Genomic DNA, 27,741 nt, shown 5'->3' on the forward strand with positions numbered 1-27,741 from the left:
ATTGCCTAAATATTTGAATATTTTCTTACCAACAATAAAAATATTACAAATTTTCTTTTAAATTCATATTTTTCATATTTTTATTTTATATAGTCCTATTAAAGTATTATGGAAAGTTGGCTACGACTAGTTTAATACACCAGAGAATTAAAAAAAGAAGCAATTGCATCAAGAGTGAGAAAGAAAATAAAATTACAACAATTAAACAAATGCTAGATTTGTTCTTATATAAGGAAAATGAAATAATCGAAAAAAGTAATAACTTAGTCTTTACATGTTCTTTTCGTTTTGTTCCAGTAAAATTTTCTAAAGATATGGAATTTTGGTTTCAAGCTTACATTATAATAAATATTTAGCAATATTTCAATAAATATGCTAAATTCGAATGTTTATTTTTAATAAAACTTAGGTTTGCAATTAAACTATGCTAACTTAGTTTATTTGTCCCTTTTTTATTTGTTTGTTTTTTTTGGCAAGTTATTCCATGTAATACATAAACCTAAATAACTATTTACAATATATTTTTTTGTTTTGTTCTCTTCATATTATGAAATGGATTTATTAATTAAATACATCATCTCTACGTCTTTATATTATGACAACAAATCAAAAATTCCAATTTCGTAATAAAAGGATTAAGTATTATTAAGGATATAGGTAACCTGTGCCCTTAATACCATATTCCATCATTTGGCTGGTAAAGCTACTTGAGCCTAAGACCTCAAAAAGTAAATCGCGAAGGATTGTATTCCTCAAAATATATACAATATTACAATATTAAATCTGCATTTAAATCCAGAGTTCCAAAATTTAAAAATTGTGATTGGCAGACGCATATATCTTAATAAGATGGCTAAGCAGTGTATCATTGACTTCATTTGACTTAAATTAATCGATTGGGTTTCAAAAGTCAACATTTAACTTTTTGTCAAAAAAATTGAAATCGCCCAGTCAGAAATTTACGATGGTTATAAATATTGAGCGTTGTAACAGCGTTGGAACCCAACGTTGAAACAACGCTTGCTAAACAAATTAATTTACGGTTTTTAAATAGTAAATTTTCCATAAAATTATCGTTGAAAATGCATGTTCCACCAATGTCCAATGGTTTTTAATGAGTAATGGAGGTATTATTGTTGATAGGAATTGATTTATAATAGGATAATGTTCCTTTATCATATAAAGTGAATATGTACATTAACAGTGAAACCACTAGGAACAACAATTTGGGTAATTTTACAAATGAGTAGAAAGTTTTAACTAAACTAAACTCTGACATCACGCCAAAACCCAAATATAAGTACTTATTTATCGACTAATTGAAGAAATTTTGTTAGACATAATTACTTTTTTTTCACATGTTAAGATGAGTATTAACTTCGAGTTTAGCCGCTTAAATCGCTAAAGTGAAAACTAAATCAGTAAGAAAAAAGGCATAAAATTATAATACATATTTTTTGCAAATTTTATTATAACTTGATGGGGAAAAGCCCAAAGCAAATTTTCACAAAGTTTGTATTCCTTAAAATGGATTATTAAAGAAAAGTAATCGTGAAAAAATGACGTTTTTATCGCCTAAACTCGAACTTAATACCCACCTTTAAAGAAAATTTCATTGTTTGAAGGAAAAAATTGGAGTTCAGTATTGCAAGGATGTTCTTTTGGTGCATTTGGGGTAAAATGTACAAATCTTTTGGCGCATTTGAAGTAAAATGTACAAATCTTAAGAAATTCTGAAGTGTTTTGTGTGAAATACGCACATTTGTGTATAACTTTTTCCCTTTGTTAAGTTCATTTTAGTGTCGTAGAGGATTCTCTTTTTAATGTACCTTAAAACTTTTCCAAGAGTGAATTTTGAACTATTACCTATAGGAAATAATAAAGACATATGACTAGCCCCTAAAATCACAAATTTTTCACGATTACTTTTCTTTAATAATTCATTTTAAGGAATACAAACTTTATGAAAATTTGCTTTGGGCTATTCCCCATCAAGATATAAAGAAATCTGCAACAAATATGTATACTTTTATGCCTTTTTTACTGATTTAGTTTTCACTTTAGCGATTTTTGACCATATTAAAATAATTTTTTTACCAATTATAAATGTCAATCTTAATTATGTGTTTTTCCTATTAACGGCCATTTTCATGTAGCTCCGTTAGGCTTTAACTGCCAATTAACAGAAAGTAAATTGCAAATATCTTAACTGGCTATGGAATATATATGCAAGATGACAATTTCGTCCATAATACGGTTCAAAAGTAGGCTAGTTAACGGAACACTAACGGAGCTTTATGAAAATGGGGGTAATTGTTAAGTTTTCTGATGTTCCTTTGTAAAGTGTAAAACACTAATTTTGTTTTGTTTCAATAGCGGTTTTAAGGTACTGTAAAATTATAATTCTAACCCTGCTAAAGCATTCTAGAAACAATTGGAAAGACGTATGAAATGTTGTTTTTCAGTGCTTTTTAATGGTTGTAATAACCATCGATACACCGTATAACGATGTTATCATTTTGGGGTTGTAAAAGCGTTCGTTAAACCATCGGAAAAGCGTATAAAATATTGTTTTCATGACGCTTTGAAAACGTTGTTAAATACAATCGATACACCGTGGAATGATGTTATCATTTTGGGGTTGTAACAACGCTTTTTCCCACCGTGTATCAACCGTTCACAACGCTTTTACAACGCTTTTCCGATGGTTTTTTTCTGACTGGGCGACTTTCCATAATATTTAAATTCATTAATCGACTTTTGATTTTTTAATATCTATCTGGGACACTTTTGATATTGACCAAAATTGACTCAGATAGTGACCAAAGTCGTCTTTTAAGAAAACAAAAAATCAAAAAGTCGAAAGTCGCAATATCAAAAGCCGATTTCGAATGACCGCAAAAATATAATGTCCACCTTTTTAAAATTTAAAAAAGTCATAAAGTTGCTTTCATAAAAATCAAAAGTCAACTTTTTATAATTTTGAAAAAATTAATTTTTGTTCAAATGTAGAAAAAGTTGAAAAATCTATTTTTTTTATTTGAATGACCGTAAAAGTAGAAAATCCACTTTTTTAAGATTAGTAAAAAATCGAAAAATTGACTTTGATAATTGACTGTATAAATTCAGTTTTTTTTTTTAATTTTGGAAAAATTGATTCTTGTTGAATTCCAAAGCGTTCATCGAACGAACCTCTTAATGAGATGACGGATGACTATGTCATTCCTTGCCATAGAATGGGATATCGATAGTAGCAAGCCAGATGATAAAGAAACATTAGCAATTCTAGGCTTTAATGGAAAATAGATTTTGGTATACTTTAAAATTAAATGGAAAAAAGCTCAATGGATTAAATATCTTATTGGACCAATTGGATTAATTAAAATTATAACTCGATTAATTAATTTTTAATTGCTGCCCTTGATTCAATTTGAATTTGAATTCAATTTGGTATCTTTTTTCAATGAAATGAAAAAAAAATATAATGATTGATTTCAATTAAAAATTAATTGGATCAATTAATTCGTGATTGAAGCCAACAAATGTTTTTTCTCTACAAGATTTTACAAAATCAATTACAGTTTATCAACGTTTTCTTTAGTTTCCAATCTAGCCTAGAAAAAATTTTAAAATCCTTTCCATAGCGTAATTTTTTGTTTATATTATGGAATTTCATATTAATATCTTTTGAATATTGTCACAAACATTATTCAGAATAACAATCTCTTAATTTCGATAGCTACATATTATGAATATTTTTTTTTTAATAATCTAATTTGTTGTCATACAAACGTTTATAGATCGAAGCACTTAATTCTAGAGTTTTATGATTATCCTTACAAATCTATTACTTAAGCTACCTTATTTAAGGGTATTTCTTCGGCAGCTTGACCATTACCATCGATGTTTTTATCTTCTGTGGGTTTTTTTGTGCGACAGCATTTTGTTTTAATACCCCAAACATCTTTACGACATAAAATGCCTATAATAATGCCAATAACGGAGATGATCATCAGACCTAAAATAATAAATAAGAAGAAATAAATAAAACCATTGAAATAAATAAGAATATATTAGAGTAGTACATTTTAATTCGCAAAATGGGGTTTGTGAATTGCTTAATAAAAACTAAATAAAAATAAATATATCAGCAAATGAACCGATATGATATGTATATATCATGGGCCAAATTTATATAGGATCGGTTAATATGATCATATTTTCCAAAGCCGAACCAAGTATTTCCCCTAATTTAAATACCTGTGCATTTTTTTCCTTTTTTACTAAAATTTGTTTATTTGGTTGCATGGTGTGCTAACCATGATTGATATCTGTGCAATTTTCGATATAGCTGTTGGCCGGCATTTCAAATTTATTTTTAAATAATTTAGAAGAATTTTCTATAGAAATAAAATTTTGACAAAAATTTCTATAGAAATAAAATTATACAAAAATTTTCTATAGAAAGAAAATTTCGCAAGAATTTCTATAGAAATAACATGTTGACAAAATTTTCTATAGAAATAAATTTTGGCAAGAATTTTCTATAGAAATAACATTTTGACAAAATTTTCTACAGAATTAAATTTTGGTAAAAACGTTCTATAGAAATAAAATTTTGCAAAAAAAAAATTTTCTATAGAAATTAAATTTTGAAAAAATTTTCTATAGAAATAAAATTTTGTAAAAATTTACTACAGAAATAAAATTTTGTAAGAATTTACTATAGAAATAAAATTTTGCACGAATTTTCTATGGAAATAAAATGTTGATAAACTTTTTTATAGAAATAAAGTTTTGAAAATTTTTTCTTTAGAAATAAAATTTTGACATTTTCTATAGAAATGAAATTTTGCAAAATTTTTCATAGAAATTTTGCAAGAATTTACTATAGAAATAAAATTTTGCAAGAATTTTATATAGAAATAAAATTATGCATGAATTTACTGAAGAAATAAAGTTTTGATGAAATTTTCTATAGAAATAAAATTTTGAAAATATTTCCTATAGAAATAAAATGTTGGCAAAATTTTTGATAGAAATAAAATTTAGAAATAAATTTCCCATAGAACTAAAATTGTGACAAAATTTTCTATAGAAATAGAATTTTGACAGCATTTTCTATAGAAATAAAATTTTGCAAAAATTTTCTATAGAAATTACCATTTTGAAAAATTTTCTAAAGAAATAATATTTTGACAAATTGTTCTATAGAAATAAAATTTTGACAAAATTTTCTATAGAAATAAAATTTTGACAAAATTTTCTATGGAAATAAAATTTTGACAAAATTTTCTATGGAAATAAAATTTTGACAAAATTTTCTATTCTTGGCAAGCATTTTTCCACCTCAACAGCTTACTTAATTTTTTCTGGGTTACAATATAATAGAGAAAATTCTGATGAAAATTAAGATGTATGGTTTTCGACCGAACGTCACTTAGGCATTCAGTTCTTGTAATACCATAGACTACTCTCTTATCAACGAATGCTGCCCGATTCTTTGTTAATCTGAAGAACCTCGGTATAGCCTTCGGAAATGTCGCTTGCATGAGTGGAGATAAAAGTGATCACAACCAAAGGGCCGGTTTATCGTTTTACACCGATTGTCTGTTTTGTTTGAAACCCCTTTTTCGGTAGACCGGTAAGAACCGGGTTTCGGCTTTTGTTATTTCAATATAAAATTACTAATTTAATGTCAATAATTGAATTATTTTTTTACGTTGACTATTATGACAAATTCGATTTTCCTTTCTAAATTATACTTTATGCTTTTTGGGAAAAAATCGCTTGAAGCGGCCATGCCGGTTATTTGTTAAAAATAACACCGTCCACCGGTTTTGGGAAATATTCGTTTTTTTTAATAGAAAACTCGACTTTAAAAAACGAAAAACTTGTTAATAAGTACCTCACAAAAAATGAAATTCAATAAACTCACCAATTAACATTTGATTTATTGCTTCCTGAGATATGGGTACCTTATAGGCTTCCTCCTCATCTTTTACATTCTCTTTAGAGGGTCCCGTCTCTGTCGCAATCACAGAGGCTTTAGTAGCTATTACCGTATCATTAACCAATAGCTCCGGCTCCGATGTTATATTGAAAGACATTGTTTTCGAATCGACAATACCTGTAAGAAAAATAGTCGATTAAAACAAAAATTAAATCACAAAAAGAAACAAATGTTTTCTATACGCACCACCCCTAGTAGCTACCGTTTCGTTTGCAATTATTGTTGTGATTGTCGTACTCGTCACTGTATTATATGTGGTTGTATCCAAATCAACTCCAATTGGCTGTTTATAAGGTGGATCGGTAACCAAAATTATGCTGTCATTGTATGTGGCTCCCAAAACCAATTCAAAGCAGCTAACTTCGAAGTGTTTGAAACTGATGTTATCAATGAATTTCAAGAGATTGCATAGTTCCTCAGTGCTATTTTGATTTAATTCTGGAACACGTAGTTTTATCAAATTTTTCAATGGTATAAATGCTTTGGTATTGATTTTCTGTGGAAGGAACCGAATGCCGACAAAAAGGAATGTATAAATTAATGGTCACACAACCAACAAACGATACTAAAACTTAAAAGTAAATTTGCAGTCAAAGAGAAATGTCAAACACAAGCAGCATTGAATCAAAACAAAACAAAACAGAGATGAATGAAAACTTGGATAGACGCTTTCACTTGTAGACAAAAAGCACATCAACGTTGTTGCCAGTATGAACATACAGACGTGCAATATGGCAATGCTGGTCATGTTGCCATTGTTGTTATTAGCTTAGTAGGTGAGAATGGTGCTGCCAACTTTTTTATAATAATTAGTATTGAAGCGTTTTTTGTAGAAAACACATAAGCATATATGCGGACTTAAAAAAAAATCTTTCTTATAGGAATATATTTTATAAAACAACATTAATAATTATTAAAAATAATTAAATTTAAATAAATTTAATTGTGCCAAAAAATAAACTAAATTTATAAAATCGAGATGTACTTAGTTTTGATCATAAATAAAATATTGACAACATTTTCTATAGAAATAAAATATTGACAAAATTTTCTATAGAAATAATATGTTGACAAAAAATTCTATAGGAATACAATTTTGATTAAATTTTCTATAGAAATAAAATTTTGTCAAAATTTTCTACAGAAATAAAATTTTGACAAAATTTTCTATAGAAATAACATTTGGACAAAATTTTCTATAGGACCAACCTCAGGGTTTCAAAAATATAAGTTTAGAACTAATTGTAAAAAGGGATTTTTTGAGATGCATTGCAAAGGAATTGAAATCTATTTAGACTTCAGGCGAAATTTACTTTATCGATATTTCGTGCATAGTGTGAAGGTAGTATAATGCAATTTTTTTTAAATAGAAGCATATATGTTTTCTTATTTTACCTTACCTTTGAAAAATCATTATTATCTATTCTCAATGCCGTTAATCGAGATGTATTCTTGAATGTATTCTCATAAATGCCAGCCCAAGAACAATTTCGGCAATTCAATTCCACCAAAGATGGTTGATTCAAAAATGATCTATCTTCTGGTAGACTTATAGCATTATTACTTAAATCCAAGAGGCTTAAATCTGAAGCACCATGGAAAGTATTTGGATCGATATCAGTTAAACGATTCGAGGCCAAGCGTAAACGTTGCAAATGGGGTAAATCTTCAAACATCTGTAGGATTAGAAAAAACGAAAAATTACTGGAATATTTTCAAGTATGGTGGTAAGTGGTGTTGTTACCTCGGATGTCACTTTCTCAATATGATTATTATTTAAATTGATCTCTTGTAGCTTAATACGATGTGAGAAATCTGTTGACTTTATCTCCTTTATATGATTATGACTTAAATCTAGAATAACTGCAGTTGGCGGTATGTCATGTGGTATTTGAACTAGGCGACCATTGGAACAATCAATGTATTTAGAATCCTCCAGACATAGACAAGATTTAGGACAAATTGGCTCCACTACATGATTGCTGCGGGTGGGAATGTCTATATGGGAAAAATATTTTTAAATAGAAATTATAAAATTTATTAATTTTATTAATTCCCCCAATACAATAATTGATAGAATTGGCAAAATTAATAAGGTTAATAATCAGAAATAGATTTTTGAAATTTCTTGTATCGATGGGCTTGTATAGTACTGGATAGTCTACATGCGAAGAGCTATAATAAAAAAACCCCGTTTATCTAGAAAATTTCAAAAAGTGTGCAACACTCACATCAGCTGTTTAAACAGCATCACATTTAATTTCTATAGAAAATTTTCTCAAAATTTCATTTCTATAGAAATTTTTTCAACTTTTTATTATGTCAAAATTTTATTTCTTAAACAAATTTGTCAAAATTTTATTTATATCGAAAATTTTGTCAAAATTTTATTTATATCGAAAATTTTGTCAAAATTTCATGTCTATCGAAAATTTTGTCAAATTTTTATTTCTATCAAAAACTTTGTCAAAATTTTATTTCTATCGAAAATTTTGACTTCCATAGAAAATTTTATTTCTTTAGAAAATTTCGTCAAAATTTTGTTTCTATAGGAAATGTTGTCAAAATTTTATTTGAATTGAAAATTTTGTCAACATTTCTATAATGTTTTTTAATGAAAATTTTATTTCTATAATTACTATGAATATATAAAGTATTAATAATACTACTAAATCAACCAATAAAAATAAATAAAAGTTTGTGAAGTGCCTCTTAATTGGAGAGAAATATTTTGCGAAATCTACCAAAACATCAAGTATTCTACCAACACACGATTTTTTTTTTTTTTTATTTCAATAGCGAAAATCGCGGATTCAATAATTTTTTTAATTGAAATGTCTTCAATCACGAAAATGATGATATCAATCACCCATTTTGATTGAAAACCAACACGATTTTCAATTAAAAATTTAATTGACTTTTGTCACGGAATCAATTAAATGTGTGATTGAATCAATTAAAAACGTGATTGATTTTTAACATAAAATTCAATCACAGTTTTAATTGAATCAATTAAAATATTAATTAATTTCGCGACAAAAAATCAATCAACTATTTGATTGATTCAATTAAATAATTAATTGAAATTGGCTATAAATTTCAATCAAAAAATTTATATTGCACCCCCAAAATCGTATTTAATTTTATTTGAAATAAAAGAAAATTTGCGTTTCTTATAAAACATATTCAATATTTTATTATTTTTTGAATTATGCAATTACCATCAATAACAACTAAAGGGTGAAAAATAAACTATATAAATCATTATCTTCCTTATCATAATAACCATGTCAGAATGTTCCTTCTAATATGTAGATGCGCCTAGATTTCCAATAAATCAGCAGCCTGTAAGCTAAATTAGTTTTTCTGAAAGTAAACAGAATAATTCGAATTTAATTCTGTTCAATTAAAAGTTAATTTCGTTAAACGTTATATGCATAGAATATCAAGTTCAATTCTTAGTTCCAGGTTGCAGATTTATAATCTTCTTTTGCAGTTGTAGTCTTTTAGCAAAAAAAGGTGTATTAGGGACCTCGGTATTTAATTTTAGAAACAATTCCTTTCCAAAATTTCCACACATTGAAATCGTCTATTAAAATTTGAACCAATCAAAGACAAAAATAATGGGAAAACAATGTAATGTTTGGTATTATATTGATGATACTTTGCAAATTCTGGAAATAGAAAAAAATATAAATGGAAAATATATATTTTTGTTTTCTTTCGGATATTTTTCATATTTTTAAATCCAAAAGAGAAATTTTTACCATTACATAATTCAGCTCATTAGTTTATATATCAGATAGATATACTGCTCTCTACTTGGGTACAAACTGAAAAAGGCAGGTTAAAAAAACTGCAATTTAATGCCAACGCTACTTCGCAGCTTCAAGGTGAATCTTCCAACAAACCCATACCGCTCTTGGTTTTAAGAAAACTAGGTGGAAAAAAAATTACAATTTTAAAAGATCAATACGGTACCCACCTTTTGATTGCAAACATATTCTTATATTCATATATATTTGATAAAATGATGCGAGTTGATGGGATTGAAAAGAAATGAATAAAAATATATTATTTTAGTCCGTTTAATGTAAACAGGCTTAAATGGAAAATGGTATTCACATTTCACAATTGCTTACCTTCAATAAACGTAGATTGTTTTCCATTTTTACAATACCACAAACACACGTAGTTTCAGATGCGTTCCGCCATATATTTTTTCAAGCTTTAAGGTGGGTATTAAGTTCGAGTTTAGCCGCTAAAATCGCCATTTTTTCACGATAACTTTTCTGAATTAATCCACTTTAAGGAAAACAAACTTTACGAAAATTTGCTTTGGGCTATTCCCCATCAAGTTATAATAAAATTTGCATCAACTATGTATAATTTGATGACTTTTTTTGCTGATTTAGTTTTCAATGTAGCGGCTAAACTCGAACTTAATACTCACCTTTAACCACGTGCCCATTTGTTGTTGCACACTTTATTTATTTCAACCCTTTGCTATGATTTGTTGTTGCGTTCAATGCATTCATGCACCCAACCGTTCGCTACAAGTTACTTCCACAGACTGATCTCTCCATCATACGTTGTTGAATAAATACCCATTCTCTTGTTCTCTTTTCGCTCTTTCCATAGCTCAAAATTATTCAATTTCAATCACAAAGGTGATTGGATCAATCACATATGTAATTGGAAACGGAAAAATTTTCAATCACGTTTGTAATTGAAAAATATTTTCGAATTGATTAACAAATTGATTGAATCAATTATTTTTTTAATTGGAAACGTAACAAATCTCAATCATTTTTTTAATTGGTTTTTATTCGGATTTGATTAAATAATTAATTGAATCAATTAACAAATTAATTGAATCCGTTTACAAATTCAATTAAGTGTTTAATTGAAAAAAATGTTGGTGATAATTTTTTGTGTGAATTTACCAAACAGTAAAAAATCTAAATTTTTGGTAGAATTCTACCATTGGTAGCAACCCAATCCGTTACTGACTCAATGAAAACAGAATACTCGATTATCCAGGACATGTCCAAAAATGTACAACACTGGCATCAGCTGTTTAAAAATAATCACAGAAAACAAGTGAAATTTGTAATGAATGAAGTGCTTAAATAGTAATAAATATTTACTGCTGTGATTATTTATTACACTTTGCCTCTTTTAATTTCATGTGATTCGATATATTAATCACAATAAATTTCTATTGTGAATCGAGTAAATGTCATTTCATTAAAAAACAATGTGGCAACACTGACGCGATTTGCAATCATGAGATGTTGTGGATAGCTCATACAAATGTTGCATCGAGTACTAACAAACATCCCGTACTAAAATCGTATTTCACAGTGAAAATCAGAAATTTTTCACAATTATCATTATTAATTTATTTTAAACAAATAAATTGAATAGATGCTTTGGATATCTTCCATTCAGTTTTGGCGTTTGTTTTTAACGTTTAATTATCACCTCTGAATCACGTGCTTAGTAACAAAAAAAAAAAATCCATGTTAATTTCCTTTTCGTGCGATTTCAAAAATTGTATATATATTTTTTTTTTGTATAAAATTTACCAAATAAATTCAATAGTGTATCTCCCAAATTAATTTTTGGTGTTGTTCCGACTGGCTGAGGTGGCAGAACTGGTGGATTCTCTTGAGTTTGTGTTTCATCATAGTAGTCATCATCGTAATCGTCATCAGGATAATCACTATGATTTGTGATCGTTTGATTTTGGGCAGGAGCAGATCGTGTGTGACAAACACTAAAAGTAGAAAAAACAAAAAATAAATTATTAATTTTTTTTATTTGTTTCTAAAATATTTAAATTCCAAAATTCCCATGATAAACTTTGACATTACGTTTGGTATATGATAATCAGCTGATTACAGCTGTTTGCCGAACAAGTGGCATTCAGATGTCAAATTCACAGTTCTAGAGTTGTCATATAAGATCAATTTCAATACTATACATTTAGTGATATAGGGCAACTACATGGTACAATTATTTGTAAGGTAGCCTCACTAGCCCAATAACAACAAAAATATAAGCTCATCACAATGTCAGTAAAAAGTAAATAAACAAATACAAAAAATTTGTTTGAATTCTGTATCACTCATGAGAAATATTTATTAATGTTATGGAAATACATTTTGATGAAAAATATTCAATTGTGTGCAAGATTTTTGGACATTTTCACAATGCAAAAACAGACAAAAATTTTTTTCAGATTCAATCACGAAATTAATAAATTAATTTTTTAATTGAAATGTATTAAATCACGAAAATGATTGTATCAATCACATTTTTAATTGGACATTGAAAAAATGCTTGATTAAAAAATGAATTGATCTCATTAGCAAGTTTCAATTAATTTATTAATAGATTCAATGTTGATTGCAAAACTCAATTAATTTTCATTAAAAACGTAACTATTTTTAATTACTTTCTTAACTGATTTGATCAAACAATATATTGTCTGAAATAAATGTTTAGTTGAAAATAAAAGATTTCCATCACTTTTTTTAATTGACTTAGTCTTCCGAGTTTGATTAAAAAGTTATTTGCATCAATGAATTTATTAATCGAAAAAAATTTTCAACTTTTTAATTGGAAACATTTTGGTGATATTTTTTCTGTGAATATTTACAAATTTCTTCCTTGTATTAGAGTTATTTTTGAATTTCTAATTTAATTTTAATTTTTTAACAACAATAAAAGTCAAAATGTTAACAATATATTTTGACGTTTTTATGAGCTCTTTAAAGACACCTGATGAATTAAGGCTACCTTATAAATAATTGTGCCATGGGGCATCTCTATACACAGCGTTGTATATTTTTTGTATGTATTTTTCAGCAATCAGTTATGGTCAGCTGATTCCTAAAAATAGTTTTATCAGGCTTTAGCCCATGACCTGAGACCACGGTGACTCCCATAGTAAACCCATGAAAATGTTAAATTGAACTTGAACTTGGATTTTTGTTTTTATTTTTGTCATATTCATGCCTATGAGAATTACATAAAATATTTTTCAAATATTAAAGCAGCCAAATAAATATAAAAATATTTAACATTTCTAATGTTCTGTACTGATAAGAAAATACAACCAAAATGCTACACACCTCCTACATACTTTTATTAAAAGTTTTCGGGTGGCTCCCTCATTCTCTATCAATAAAATAAAAATATATTATTGTTGTTTTTTTTTTGCGATAAAACCGAAATTGCTCATGCCAATAATAATAATTATGATTATTACTGGACATTGTAGATAAATGGAATTTGTTTTCTTTTATGATTAAAACATGAGTTTTTTTTTCTATAGAAGCAAAAGGGTAAAATTTCTATTTGATCCAAAGTCCAATAGTAATTACCTCCTAGATTTGAAGTGCTGCTAGTTAGCGAAGATTACGTTCTAAATACAATTTTAACAAATTAATGTTATGATATAATTTTTATTTCAATTTTGAAATTTAAAATTCTTAGGAGGCTAATATAGACATTTAGATAAATGTCGCTATGACGTTTGTGAGACCTTTAGACTTTAGATTGTATTGAGTGTGAATGAGAATGTGTGATTTGTTTTATTTTTCTTTAATTGTTTTTTTTTTTTTAGAATGGAAAACATAATTCAATAAAAAAAAAATAAAGACGAACGAAGTGATTACTTTGAACTATATATGACTTTGTCAATTTGAATGACACGCAATATTTAATTAACGGCATATATAGGAAATTGTAAATTAAACAAATCATTGTTTAGATCCATGTAATAGACAGTAAGATGTTTGACTAAAAAAAAACGAAAATACAAAGGGCGATTTCTCAGTGTTTTGTTATCAATTATCGTGTCGAAAAAACAACAGCTGATCGATCGCATTCTGACTATAATTAGGTCTCTAGACCAACCTTTCCAAATTAAAAAACAAACGCCAAAAATCACCTTTTTCAGATCTTAAAAAAGTCGAAAGGAGTCCATTTTTCCAATGTTGGAAAAAGTCGGAAACTCAATTTTTCCAATTTTTGAAAAAGTGGTAAAGTCGAATTTTTCTAGTTTTAAAAACGTCGAAAACTCGAAAAAATCACCATTTTGAGATTTAAAAAAAGCCGAAAGAAGTCGATTTTTTTCAATGTTCGAAAAAGTCGAAAACTCGGGTTTTCCAAAAAAGTCGAAAATTTTCCTAGTTTTGAAAAATTCAAAAATCACCTTTTTCAAATTTTAAAAAAGTCGAAAGATTAGATTTTTCCAATGTTCGAAAATGTCGAAAAATCGATTTTTAAAATTTTTGAAAAAGTCGAAAACACGAAACATCGAATTTTCCTAGTTTCCAAGTTTTGAAAAGTCGAAAAATGATTTTCTAAATTCTGAAAAATTTTAACAGGTTCATTTCTCCAATTTTTAAAATAAAAAATTCGAAAAGTAAATTTTTCCAATTTTTGAAAAACTCGAAAACACGAAAAGTCGACTTTTCCAAAATTAAGATAAAGTGAAAAGTCAATTTTTCCAATTTTTGAATAAGTCAAAAGGTCGAAGAATACACTTTTCCCAATTTTGAAGAAGTCGAAAACTCGAAAAGTCTGCATTCCATATTTAAAAAAAAATCAGAAGGTTGAAATTTCGACTTTTCCTTATTTTAAAAAATTCGAAAGGTTGAAAATCGTCTTTTAATTTTTGAAATAGTCAAAGGGTCGAAAAATAGACTTTTTTTTCAAAAAGTCGACATTTCCATATTTTGAAGAAGTCGAAAATTAGTAATGTCGACTTTTCCATGAAGTCAAAAAGTTTAATAGATCAAAAAGGTCGAAAAGACCAATAGTCAATTTTGAAAATTGAAAAATCGTCTTTTTCAAATATTTAAAGAAGTTCAAAACTCGAAAAGTAGATTTGTCCAAATTTTGAAGAAGTCCAAAACTCGAAATGTCGAAAATCCAATTTTTCTAAATTCTGAAAAACCTTTCCACATTTAAAAAAAAAAGTCAGAAGGTTGAAATGCCGACTTTTACAGTTTTTAAACAAGTCAAAAGTTTGAATAGTCGAAAAATAGTCTACTTTTTAAAAAAGTCGAAGACTCAACTTTTCTAAACTTTTAAAAAGTCGAATACTCGAAATTAGAATAAACTTTGTTTTTAAAAAGCCAAAAGGTCGAAAATTAGACATTTCCATATTTTGAAGAAGTCGAAAACTCGAAATGTCGATATTTCCAGAATTTAAAAAAGTCGCCAGGTTGAATAGTCGAAAATTCGATTTTTCCAAATTGTGAAAGAGTCGGTTTTAAAAAAGTCAAAAGAGTTAATAGACGTTTTTTTCCAAATTCTGAAAAAGTCGAAATGCGACTTTTCCATATTAAAAAAAATCAGAAGGTTGAAAATTAGTCTTTTCTAAATTTTCAAAGTTGAAAAGTATACTTTTTCATTTTTTTTTTAATCAAATACTCGAAAAATAGACTTTTCACATTTTAAGGTAGTCAAAAAGTTTATATGTCGAGTTTTACAAATTTTGAAAAAGTCAAAGTTCGAAAAGTTCGACTTTTCCAGATTTTAAAAAAGTCGAATGGTCGATTAGTCTGAAACAGTCGAAAATTCGAAAAGTCGTCCTTTCCATATTTTAAAATGTCAATGTCAGTTTGAAAAGTCGACTTTGAAACAGTTGTCTTCAACAGATTTCTTCGAATTCTGAAAAATTCGAAAAGTCGACTTCTAATTTTTGAAAATGTCAAAAGGTGGCAAAAAGTCGAAAGTAGGCTTTTTTGGATAAGTCCAAAGTCGAAAAGCGTTTTCCAACTTCGTTTTCCAAAGTTGAAAATACGATTTTTTTAAATTTCAAAAACGTTGAAATTTTTCAAAATTTAAAAGATCGAAAAGTAGTCTTCCAAGAGGCCGAAAATTCGAAATGTCGAATTTACCAGATTTACAGGTATTAAAACGGTCGAAAACTCAAAAAGTCGTATTTACCAGATTTTAAAAAGGTCGAATGGTTGAATGTTCGAAAAGTCAAATTTTCCATTTTTTTTTTTTGAAAAAGTCAAAAACACGAAAAGTTGTCTTTTTTTACGACTTTCTTAATATCTACTGTATATCCTCGGTTTTACGTTATGCATTTGTATTTTAATTTTTGTTTTAAATTTTTATTTGCACAAAAATTGTTTCATTAACTTATCTTAAACCCAATAAAATTATAAATAAAATTTAAATTTAATTTTATATAAAAAATTAAATTAAGTGTAACTATAGAAGTCAATAAAACAAATTTTCCAATTAGCAGCTACTCATCATGATTTGCTGTTTTTATTTTGATGAATTCCCATTATGATTAATTCTTCGAATTTGAATCATGCATCTGTTGCAATACGTATTCATAAAATTGTTTCCTACTTAAAATTCTATGCAAGTAAATGAAGTTCTTGATATATATTTTTTCCTTTCACATTTTGATCAAATAGAATAATCAGAAAAATCATCGACATTGCTTTCGTTTTTTTTTTTCTTACTATGGATTATAATTTTGAGAAATCCTTCTTAAGGAAAAAACACGCCTTTATTCCTCGTCCATCCATGTCTGCTCTAGGACAATAGCATGTTAATTGGGCATATGTCCTATTTGTAAAAGTTTCCCATAATTTTCAATTGTGCGAGTGAGATAATGTGTTGCTGCCGCCTATGTTAACTTTGATTTGTATTTGTTTATATGGAAATGCTGAACTTTGAAGGAAATCAAAGCAAAAGAAAATTTAAAATCGCAAATGGCATACGTTACTGACACTTATACACATATAGAAATATCTATTGCGTCATCGTGTGTCATGGAAATCTGGAAAGCAAACATTAGCCATTTACATTATGACTAAAGGAAGGAGTGTTACTGACATTAGAAAGAAGTTTGGATAAATCATATAATTGCCAGAAATTAGGGAGTCAGATTTAATAAAAAACCAAAAATTAAAAGATATCCCAGCAAAACAAGTGTAAGAAAAACACAAAGGAAAAAGTTCTTTTTGGATAAAAAATTGGTGAAAAATTGGATTAGAAGCAATGAATTTTACATGGGCCATCTTTTAAGGTATTCGCTGCTGTGAGTTCGCATCATTCTTTATCACATATTTTAAGGCAAATTCCATGTCAGCTGAGAAATGGATCGGTATAATTTTCACTTATTTCTTTTAAAATTTCGATTATTTGAATTAGTTTTTATAACCGGTAGAATTTGAAAAATTTTATTTTTACTATTACTTACTAAAATTGCGTAAAACAAATAATTCTTGTTTAATCACCCCAAAAAAACTTGTGAATTGAAAATTAAGTCCATCTCTATCTAGCAAGTCATGTTGGGATGTTTCAAACGGATTTAACAGCTGTTTTTTGTTTACAAACAAAGAAAAGTAAACATTGAAACATTTTTCTTAGGGCGTTTTCGTTTCGCAAAAAATATGTTGCCCTGGTGTTACACTACTTTTTCCCTCATTGTATTTTTGCTGAAATAATAGTGTCATTCCAAAGTTATTGTTAATTCATAATATTGTGAGGGATACAGGATCCAAAATCTTTGACAGTGTCCTTTATATTTGGCAATCAATTTCGAGAATGTTGCACTTTTTCCCCAATCGAAATCGCCATTAGTTTACACAAAATATTTTAGTTTTAATATAAAGTTAATTGTTGATCCGTTGGTTTCTTTTCATTAAATTTAAGATTAGAGCAAACATTTTAGTTCCATTTATTATAAAGAAAAGTGGACTTTTTCAAATTTTTAAAAGTCGAAAAGTCGATTTTTTCCATTTCTGCAAATGTTGAAAACTCCAAAGGCCACTTTTCCATATTTTAAAAAAGTCAGACGCTTGAAATGTTTGTTTCATACTTTTAAAGTCGAAAAGAGTTTTTTTTTTTTAATTTAAAAAAGTCGAAATTCGAAAGTCGATTTTTCCAAATTTTGTAAATGCCGACAACTCGAAAAGTCAACTTTTCCATAATTAAAAACGTAATAAGATTTAATGTAGACTTTTTGAAAATCAATTTTTCCATTTTTTAAAAAAATATTAGATGGCTGAAATGTCGACATTACAAATTTACGGAGGACAATTATCCATTATAAAATCAATTTGATTGGTAATGAGATTAGTTGTACAACCAGTCTTACAATCAAATTTACAGTTCATTAAAATTTTCTGAGTTAAATTTTTGCAAAGCTGTTATAGCAGTTTGAATTGATTGATTGATTGATTGTGGGTGGAAGGTTCAAAATTTTGGCAAAAATGCGATAATTATTAATACATTTTCAGATTTAAATCGATTTTTTTTTTTTATTAATTGGCGGCTAAATTTGAGACGAGATGAGTGGACATATTCGGCGTTGGCGTCGACTGTAAAAAATGGTCGGCGGCGACTGAAATCAGCGACGCTACTCGGCGGCTTCATTCTCTGTTAAGAACAAAAAGTATTTGTGCTTATCACAACATTTCGAGTTTTCATTTTCAGTAAAATGGACAAAAATATACCATCTTCTGGAATAAAAAAAAAATAAAGAACATTTAGTTTTATTTTAGGAAACTTTAACTAAAATATTTTACTAATAGCTACATGGTACAAATAATTTAATACTTTTTGTCAACTTGATGAAAATATTTTAAAAATAATTAGTTTTTTGTTTAAGAAAATTTTTAATTAAAAATTTTTTGAAGTAAAAAAATTGGAGTTCAAAATTTACGCATTTTAGAAACTTATGAACACAATTTAAGTATAATTCACTCGTTTTAGAAAAAAAAAAACAACTATTTAAAAAAAATAGCAAAATTGTATACTTGAACTAAAATAGAATGAGGCCATGGAGAGCATGTAACCAAAAAACCAGGGCAAATAGAATTTAGCCCCTTTTCTTTTGCAAATTTACTTTGTTTCTTGGCATGGCGCCAACGAAGTTATTAGTGAAGAATGACAACTGAGAAAAGATTACTTGTGTCCAAAGATTTTGACCTTGCCTTAAAGATTTTGGTTTGGATTCCAAGCCAAAGAGTCGGCTTGGAAGTTATCTAGCTTTAAATCTAGGTTCCATCAAATTTGTAGTCTCTTTCAAATTTGATGGAACCAAATTTCAAAGATTCCCGTCCTAAATTTAACGAAACAAATGTTGAAATTTAAGGCAAAGATTATGATATTTCCTTTAATTAATTATGATTAATGCATTTTTAAAATTTCTTTATTTAAAATAAAGTTGTCTTCAACATTGTGTAAATTTCTTGTCCTAAAACTTAAGTTGCATAACCTTCCATATTAAGTCAATATTTTTTTTTTTTGTGTGGTTGGTCAAATAAAATATATTACCTTGTTAAAACATTTAGTATTGGTCTTTCAAATTTAGCAAAAACAACATTAATTTAGCTGAAAAAAAATGTCATACATCAACAAGTTTTTAAAACTCAAGTAAATGATTTTTTTAGATCATAAATTTGAGTTCTAAAAGAACATAATATTTAGAGGGGCCTGTCATAAATTGTAGGAAAAAATTTCAAAATAATTTAAACATATTTTTAATATCTCTTCACTTACCTTATACTTAAAATAAATAATAAAAATAATCCAAATTTATATGAAATATGCATGCTGTGGCTGTTTTATTTTTTTTTCCTTCAGCTGTTGCAAGTTTTCTTGTAGTTTTCAAAATACTTTTTAAGTAAATTGCTTAATTGATGTATTATTGTTTTATTTTGTTTTGTTTTGTTTTTTTTTTGGTATTTCTTTTATTTATAAATCATATTTTACATTTATTATATCACTGCCTAGAAAACAAAAAATGTTTTATTAACGCATTTTCTTTTATTAATAGCAGCATCAATTTTTTTTATAATTTATTTCACAAAACCACGCAATGTTTACAATTTGTAATATTTTTTTCAGTTTTAAATTTCATTAATGAATGTAGAACATTGTCATAATTGGACCGGGGGAGACACGTGTTGTTTTTAATTCTTTTGTTTTTGTTAACGATAACCAGACCGTTCGACTGCAGCTATTAAACTAACATTGCTTTGCTGGAGAACATTTTGACCAGCATATGGTGGCACCACAACAAGCTTGTCAATATTAAGAGAGCTCTGCAAAAAAAACAAATGTCATTCATTTTCTCTTCCCCAACCCCTTTTGCTAAATGAATCTAATCGTAAAATATCAGCGAAATAAGTCTGATAACCACCAAACACCCCAAAGGAATTTTAATGAAGCCACTCTAAATCGCTCAGTGTCAGGGACCCCCAATAGAGAATGGTTTTGTTTTCAAACTAAAATCAAATAGCACTTCAAAAAGTATTAAGACATACTATTATATATTTCATTCATAAAATTGACCTCTCCTCTCATTTTCTCTCTTTGTTTTACAAAATACAAATTTTGCCTTCTCTTCTAACATGAGATAACTTAAAGAAGAGCATAGTAATTTAACATTGAAATAACAGAATGTTGATATATCAGTATATATAAAAACAAAAACTAGATAAACATCTCATGTCTATGCATATTATATCTTGGATATTAGTCATAGTGGCATACATACTTGGCTATTCTAACATTTCCTTGAGAGAAACATCTGTAGTGTTCTCTGTATGTTAAACACTGTTGCCAACTAGTTTTTGTCTGAAAATCGCTAAAAATCCGCCATATAGAAATTATAAAATATTGTTGAGAAAATGTAATACTTCACGGCAATAAATTGCATTTTATTGTGAACCCAAAAAAGTGAAGCCATCACGAAAGAAAATTTAGATTTATTTTACAAAATATTAACTACAACATTGCAACATGATACAAATTGTTAATATTTTTTGTTAAATTGAAGAAAAATTATTAAAAATTATAAATTTTTCATTTATTATTTTTAATACATTTTTTCAAGGGACAATTTGATTTCAAATACAATTTAAGGAAAATTCACCCATTTTAGAAAAATATGAACTTTTAGTGAGAATTGGAATTTATTAAAATTGTGTACTTCATTTTTTTTAGTTCATGTCATATAAGTAATCAGCAACATTTAAGTATAATCAAATAATTTTCTTGAACTAAAATAAAGTTCAATGAGCTATAGAAATTTTCGTTGTCTTTTCGAAGTTTGTCAATAAAAACAATAAATACCGGGATTTCAAAATATTGACTCACTGGATTTTCCATTATTTTTTCGGGATCCTGAAATTTTCGGGATTCTTTAAATATTCTGTGTAATAACAAACTACAACATCAACAAATTGTAGTACATCAAGTAAATTTGTTTTAATTGGATTTTATTAACAAAAAAGTAACAAGTAAATTAAGAGTAAATTAAAAAGTAATTTCAAATTGCTACTTAACAAAAAATATGAACACAAAAATAAATTAAAAAGCTATTTCATATTGCTTTCGTACTGAACAAGAGATTTAAAAGATTTTCTTTTATACTTCATGGTTTTCAATAATTTCTTACAAATATCAAAGCATCCAAAGTTTTATCAGATATACGCGATGCTAACTTATTGCAGATGAAAAACATCGCTCACAGTCGACACTGTTGTAAGGGTCATTTATACTGAATGAAGACACCAATTTTTTAATAAAAAATCCTAGGGATTCGGGATAAATCCCGTCCTAAAAATCCCGGGATTTCGAGACGGAATTAATCCCAAATGACAGTCCTAGCTTATCTAACAGGTTAGCTGATAAGTCCCCGGTCTAACAAAGAAAAACACATTTTTGTCAAAATTCGTTTTTATTATTCAACATAGTTCCCTTCAAGAGCGATACAACGATTATAACGACCTTCCAATTTTTTGATACCATTTTGGTAGTGCTCCTTCGGTTTTGCCTCAAAATAGGCCTCAGTTTCGGCGATCACCTCTTCATTGCAGCCAAATTTTTTCCCTGCGAGCATCTATTTGAGGTCTGAGAACAAGAAAAAGTCGCTGGGGTCCAGATCTGGAGAATACGGTGGGTGGGGAAGCAATTCAAAGCCCAATTCATGAATTTTTGCCATCGTTCTCAATGACTTGTGCGGTGCGTTGTCTTGGTGGAACAACACTTTTTGGGGCCGTTTTGCGGCGATTTCGACCTTCAAACGCTCCAATAACGCCATATAATAGTCACTGTTGATGGTTTTTCCCTTCTCAAGATAATCGATAAAAATTATTCCATGCGCATTCCAAAAAAAAAAAAACAGAGGCCATTACTTTGCCAGCGGACTTTTGAGTCTTCACGCTTCGGAGACGGTTCACCGGCCGCTGTCACTCAGCCGACTGTCGATTTGACTTAGGAGTGTAGTGATGGAGCCATGTTTCATCCATTGTCACATATCGACGGAAAACTCGGATGTATTACGAGTTAACAGCTGCAAATACCGCTCAGAATCATCAACACGTTGTTTTTGGTCAAATGTGAACTCGCGCGGCACCCATTTTGCACAGAGCTTCCGAATATCCAAATATTGATGAATGATATGTCCAACACGTTCTTTTGATATCTTTAAGGCCTCTGCTATCTCGATCAACTTCATTTTACGGTCATTCAAAATAATTTTGTGGATTTTTTTTGATGTTTTCGTCGGTAACCACCTCTTTCGGGCGTCCACTGCGTTCACCGTCCTCCGTGCTAATTTCACCACGCTTGAATTTTGTATACCAATCAATTATTGTTGATTTCCCTGGGGCATAGTCCGGAAACTTATTATCAAGCCAAGTTTTTGCTTCCACCGTATTTTTTCCCTTCAGAAAACAGTATTTTATCATAACACGAAATTCCTTTTTTTCCATTTTTTTCACAATAACAAAAGTTGCTTTACAAAAGACGCTCTATCTCACAAACTAATTGACATACAGACGTCAAATCTATGTGTCAGACCGGGGACTCATCAGCCAACCTGTTACACTGAATTCAGTTTAAAAGACAGTTCAAAAATAATAAAAATTAAATTAAAACCAAATAATTTGTTTAGTTGAAAGGTTGAACGTGGTTTTACCACTTCTCATAATTTTATTTATAATTAAATAATATGCAAGATTTATGGACAAAGAAAATTAAAATCAAAGAAATTTGTGGGAAATACGTATTAAGTAAATCCTTATGCTGCTTCATTTATGTACACGGACGAAAAAGACTGTTTTTCAGTCTTATATGCTTAGATGCAAACATATATTAATTTAGAAATAGGCTATAAACATATATGTGTTTAGAAAGAGAGACCTGGAGAGTATGCTGCATGTAAAATAATGGAAGTAACCAATTGGCGCCTTAAAAATATATTCATACAAAGAAAATTTCATTAAAATTCTTTTCTACCAGTGTATGCCCTAAGGTGAAACATAATATGTTTGAACAATACAAAGAAAGACAAAGTTTTTGAAATCGGACAAGCGTTTTTCAGTTTGAAATTGAACAATTATTCCTATTTGATTAATTCTACCAAATGCATAACATTAAATAGTACATTTCTTTGAATGCCTGAAAAAAAAAACAGTTGAAAAGTCGAAAACCCTCAAAATTGGCAACAGTGATACCTATGCTACAATATTCACTCTCTTTCTCTTTTGACACATTATAAATTATGATTGTTATTGTTGTACTTCTTGTTTTATGTATACAAGTGATAATCTTTTTCGCCTCCAAATCTTATCAGCTCAAAGCGGCAGTCTAGTTATGTTTCTTTATAGTTATGAACAAGTAATATTTTTTTGTTGCCCTTTTTCTTTATGAACATCTTGGAAGGGGGAGGTATTTAATCGTTTAATTGTTATTTTATTATTACTATTCGTTTTTGTTTTTTGTTCATTTCAAAATACTATTGCCATTTTTTAGCTTTTAGTGTTGGAAGTATTATCATTTAATTGCCCCGCTAGATTCTTGTTTTCCTTGTGGAATTCGACGTAAGCACTTTTTTAAAATAATTTGTCGAGCTTTTCACTTGCGATTCATTCATTTTGTTTTGGAATATTTCATGTTTTAATTTAACATGCGTGGAGAACTACTGGTGATTATAGAAAAAAAAAAACTAAATAAAAGTTTTACTATTTTTTGAGTAATTTATATATACCAATTAAATTACAATTCGTAATTGATCTATAGGATGTACGAAATAATTTACGTTGCATAAATCTACATAATGTGTATCTATTTTTTTACCGTACATAAAACATTTACCGATAATTTCACATTGTCTTTATTATTACTCGTAGCTCTATAATAATCTTTTCCTCAAATTCTATTGACTATTAATGAAGATTGTCATATATAGGCTGGGCAAAAAAAATTAAGCATTGAATACTACTTGATTCGATGGCCTCGCGAATTTGAATATTAATTAAATTCATGATACCGGTGGACTCGGTGGTAATGAATAATCTAAAGATTATTTTTTGAAAGCAAAATTTCTTTTCTTTATTCTAAAGAAAGCATACAGAGTTGCCAATTTGGTATTTTCCCCACTAAATCTGCCTTTTATAAAATGCTTAACTGGAAAAAATACAGCTGCGTTTTTATCCACCCCTTGCTACCAGAATAAGGTTTTCCATATATTTCAAAGCTCAATCCAAATATTAAATATAGTTTCCGCTGTGACTTTTGGTACAAAAAAATATTTAGCGATTTTCTCTGGCTTTTTTTAGCTTTTTTTAAGGGGAAATCTGGGAAATTTAGTATTTGTGTAGGGTATTAACATAAGTCTTAATTTTCTTACATATTTTTATACATTTGTGATGTGTTAGGAAAGGGCAGGAGGAGCTTTGAACTGAATGTCAAATTTTTTTGCGTATGTTTTTGTTTTTTTTTGCTTTTGTATTTCATTGCCGGTTGTTTTGTTATGCTCTATCCCAACAAGCAATTGAGAGTGTAGTTTACCTTCTCTTGCTAAAATGCTACTAATTCACGTCACCAATATGTGTTGTGGTAGTAACCCTGCAAGCAATTGGGAATGTATTTTATACTAAATTTTGTTTATTTTTTTTTTGTAACTTAACAGTTGAATTGTTGGTTTCTTTTGTTTTAACTTGAGATTGGAGCAAACAATTAAGTTCCATTCGTTTTTGGGCTACATAGAGTCAAAGAGAAAAGCTCCGTTATCTGAAAATTATCACAATTTTTTACTGAATATCGTTCGTTTACTGCAAACAGCCATAGACCCTATATTACATAGACGATCCACTTGTCTCCGGGAAATAAATGTGTCAGTTCCAAATATTAATTTTCTGACATTTCGGTTTGATTTTTTCGTAGAGTCAGTTCCAAACATTAATTTTCGTGCATTTGCTTTTGTGTTGTTCGTAAAGAGCAAAGCTGCTCAAAATTCAATTTCGTATTTTCGCGGTTTTGATCACAATTTTTTTTTCAAATATGAACTTTTAATATATTAATATATTTATAAATCCACTGGTGAATAAAGGTTCTAATTTTGTGTAAAATTGGCAAACTACAAAAAGGAAAACGAAAGAGAATATAAGTGTGCTCTTATTTTCTTCGTTTATTCTTAATCTTCGGAACTGTCAAACATCGTTTGGCACGGATGAACCATCTATATAATATAGGGTCTATGCAAACAGCCAACAAGTGAGAGCCAGAGAGAGAGAAAGAGAGACATTAAATTTGACATTTGAGAAATAGAGAAGTTGCAGTGATATTGGATGCTATTCGTATACATTTCCGTTCATTTTATCAAAGAGAGTATAATCATAGACAATAGAATTACATAGATGTCCCATGGGTGTCAAACTAAGTTTGAAAGTTCCGAAGATTAAGAATAAACGAAGAAAATCAAGAGAATTGAGAGATTTTTGGTACTCTTTTCAACACAACAGGGTGTTCTGTAATAAAAAACTCCTCATAAAAAATTAATTGTGAATGGACAACGAATACAAAAGAATCTCTCTTAACGAAAAAAAAACAAAACGAAATGTCAGAAAATTAATTTTTGGAACTGACACATTTTTTTAAAGGAAGAGTGGGATATCTATGTATTTCTATTGTCGATAAACTGGCGCACTAGTACCAGTCCTGTAATGGGCCCATTAGTGGCAATTTGCACAAATTTCCATAGGGTAATCATTTATTTCTCACCTTCAGTATATTTCTGCAAAAAGTTCCACTTTTGGAAGAAATATATGAAAAATAGAAATTTCGTTGAAATACAGAAAACCGGTTAACCGATGGTCAAAACCCGGTTTTCGTCGTTAACCGAAAATGCCAATTTCCTCGTTATCCGGTTTCGGTTTGTGTAACTGAATCCGATTAATCTGTTAACCGGTGTCGGTTTTGGACACCCTACTAGAGAAGTACGCAACCAGACTTAATGTCCTATGTGCACACGCTTAATTACATACATCTTCAATTAAATATTCACAGGGTTGCAAAAAAGAGCTTTTAGTATTTAAACCATAACGGTACACTCTAATATAGTGTTGTATTATTGTTTATTTGTTGAAATCCACTATGAGACAGCTGATATTTCCCCATAACAAATATTCTGGAATCAATTGAGATTTCGGGATTTAGAAGAGATTTGCTTTGATATATTACTATAACCTTCTCTCGCTAAAATGCAACTATTTCGGGGCGTTAAAAAAACTATCGCTTGGGGGTTTTCCGTTTCAAAATAGATTGGATTATATAAGAAAATTTGAAATCCATAGTATCGTATTTGCAAGTGACTCCAACAAAATTAAAACTCTACAATTTCAATTTTTAATAACACCTCTTTGAGAATATATCTGCGTAAAAAGAAACTATCAATCAACAAGCGCGGGTAGCACATGATTCAACGCTCAATCTTGGCGATCACCATTGTTATTCACAAAAAATTCTATCCCGTTTTAATCCTTTATTAGCCATAAGAGTCGAACTTCCCGAGGACTCTATCGCATAGTGAGACATTTGTATCCTGAACGGGGAAGCTAATTCGATAACACTGAATATTTTATATTCCATGGCGTAACTACTTCGACACACTTTCGATAGAAAATGTTTGCAGGGATTTTAGCGTTTCTCATAGCTGTTCTACACGTTGTCGTTTGTTGTATTAACCTCTAATCCGGTTTTTTGAGGTTTATCAATGGGGTAAAGTACATTTCCCCTCAGAATTTTTTAATTAAACCTTAAATGATTTTATGTATTTTGTTTTTTTTTTTTTGAAAGAGGGAAATATTCGCATTTATATTAACTTTTTGTGGGGATTTTTCTTTGTTACTTTGTGATGGTGATTGTATTTTTTGGGTAATCGATAACAACATTTGTTTTGCAATTACATATTTTTTGTTTTTGTTCTCTTTTGTGAAATCATTACTTTGTTGTATTTATTTTGCGATTTTCTTTATATTCTTTGTGTCATATGTTTTGGGGGTTTCTTTATCATCGAAAGTGAGAGATCAATTCATGTTGTTGCTGGTGTGTTAGTCTCTTTTTTGAATGCTACGACGAAAACAAACCGCTAATCTCTTTACGATCACAACCGCTGCGGTCTAAAGTTAAAACAAAACTGTTATTCATGCGATTTGTGAGTTTTGTAGATGCCAACCACTCGCTTGCTTTTCATTTGCTTTTCTTTTATAAATTTCACATGAGCTCAGTGTTGCCAATTCAATATTGTTTTGTTTGCATTGTTTATAGTGCTTTTCGAGTTTTTCAAAATGTTCGACTATTCGATTTGCAATAGTCGACTGTCAGATTTTTGAATTTTGAAAAAATTACTTTTGAAGTCGCGACTTTCGACTTTATAACGA

At 28.7% G+C, this 27,741-nt stretch overlaps 2 protein-coding genes across 4 annotated transcripts in view; one reads left to right on the forward strand and one right to left on the reverse strand.

Annotated features, from left to right (window-relative positions):
* Positions 1 to 27,741, forward strand: part of Atg1 (serine/threonine-protein kinase unc-51-like protein Atg1) — a 109,897-nt gene that overhangs the window by 40,207 nt on the left and 41,949 nt on the right. The gene's annotated exons all lie outside the window — the stretch shown is intronic.
* Positions 411 to 27,499, reverse strand: LOC142232990 (uncharacterized). 3 transcript variants are annotated; one of them, XM_075303731.1, is made up of 9 exons: positions 27,306 to 27,499; positions 19,898 to 20,115; positions 19,571 to 19,800; positions 11,605 to 11,795; positions 7,758 to 8,011; positions 7,414 to 7,689; positions 6,200 to 6,509; positions 5,939 to 6,130; positions 411 to 4,018 (listed from the first exon to the last, which is right to left on the reverse strand). In XM_075303731.1, the coding sequence occupies exons 3-9, from the start codon at positions 19,621 to 19,623 to the stop codon at positions 3,852 to 3,854; spliced, it is 1,443 nt and encodes a 480-aa protein (XP_075159846.1). In that variant the 5' UTR covers positions 19,624 to 19,800; positions 19,898 to 20,115; positions 27,306 to 27,499; the 3' UTR covers positions 411 to 3,851. The 3 variants fall into 3 exon arrangements, with proteins under 3 accessions (XP_075159846.1, XP_075159844.1, XP_075159845.1); XM_075303729.1 differs by lacking the exon at positions 19,898 to 20,115; XM_075303730.1 differs by lacking the exon at positions 19,898 to 20,115 and having other exon boundaries at positions 27,210 to 27,499.

This window comes from Haematobia irritans, chromosome 4 (genome assembly GCF_050003625.1).
Source record: "Haematobia irritans isolate KBUSLIRL chromosome 4, ASM5000362v1, whole genome shotgun sequence".
Lineage (NCBI taxonomy): Eukaryota > Metazoa > Arthropoda > Insecta > Diptera > Muscidae > Haematobia > Haematobia irritans.

Bases quoted from the DNA above. Each gene is read 5' to 3' on its own strand.
- LOC142232990 (XM_075303729.1), bottom strand. From the start codon at position 19,623: ATGCATATTTCATATAAATTTGGATTATTTTTATTATTTATTTTAAGT. The intron at 7,690-7,757 runs GTAACAACACCA...CTAATCCTACAG, and splicing joins TTGAGAAAGTGACATCCGAG to ATGTTTGAAGATTTACCCCA. The intron at 4,019-5,938 runs GTGAGTTTATTG...TTATTATTTTAG, and splicing joins AATAAATCAAATGTTAATTG to GTCTGATGATCATCTCCGTT.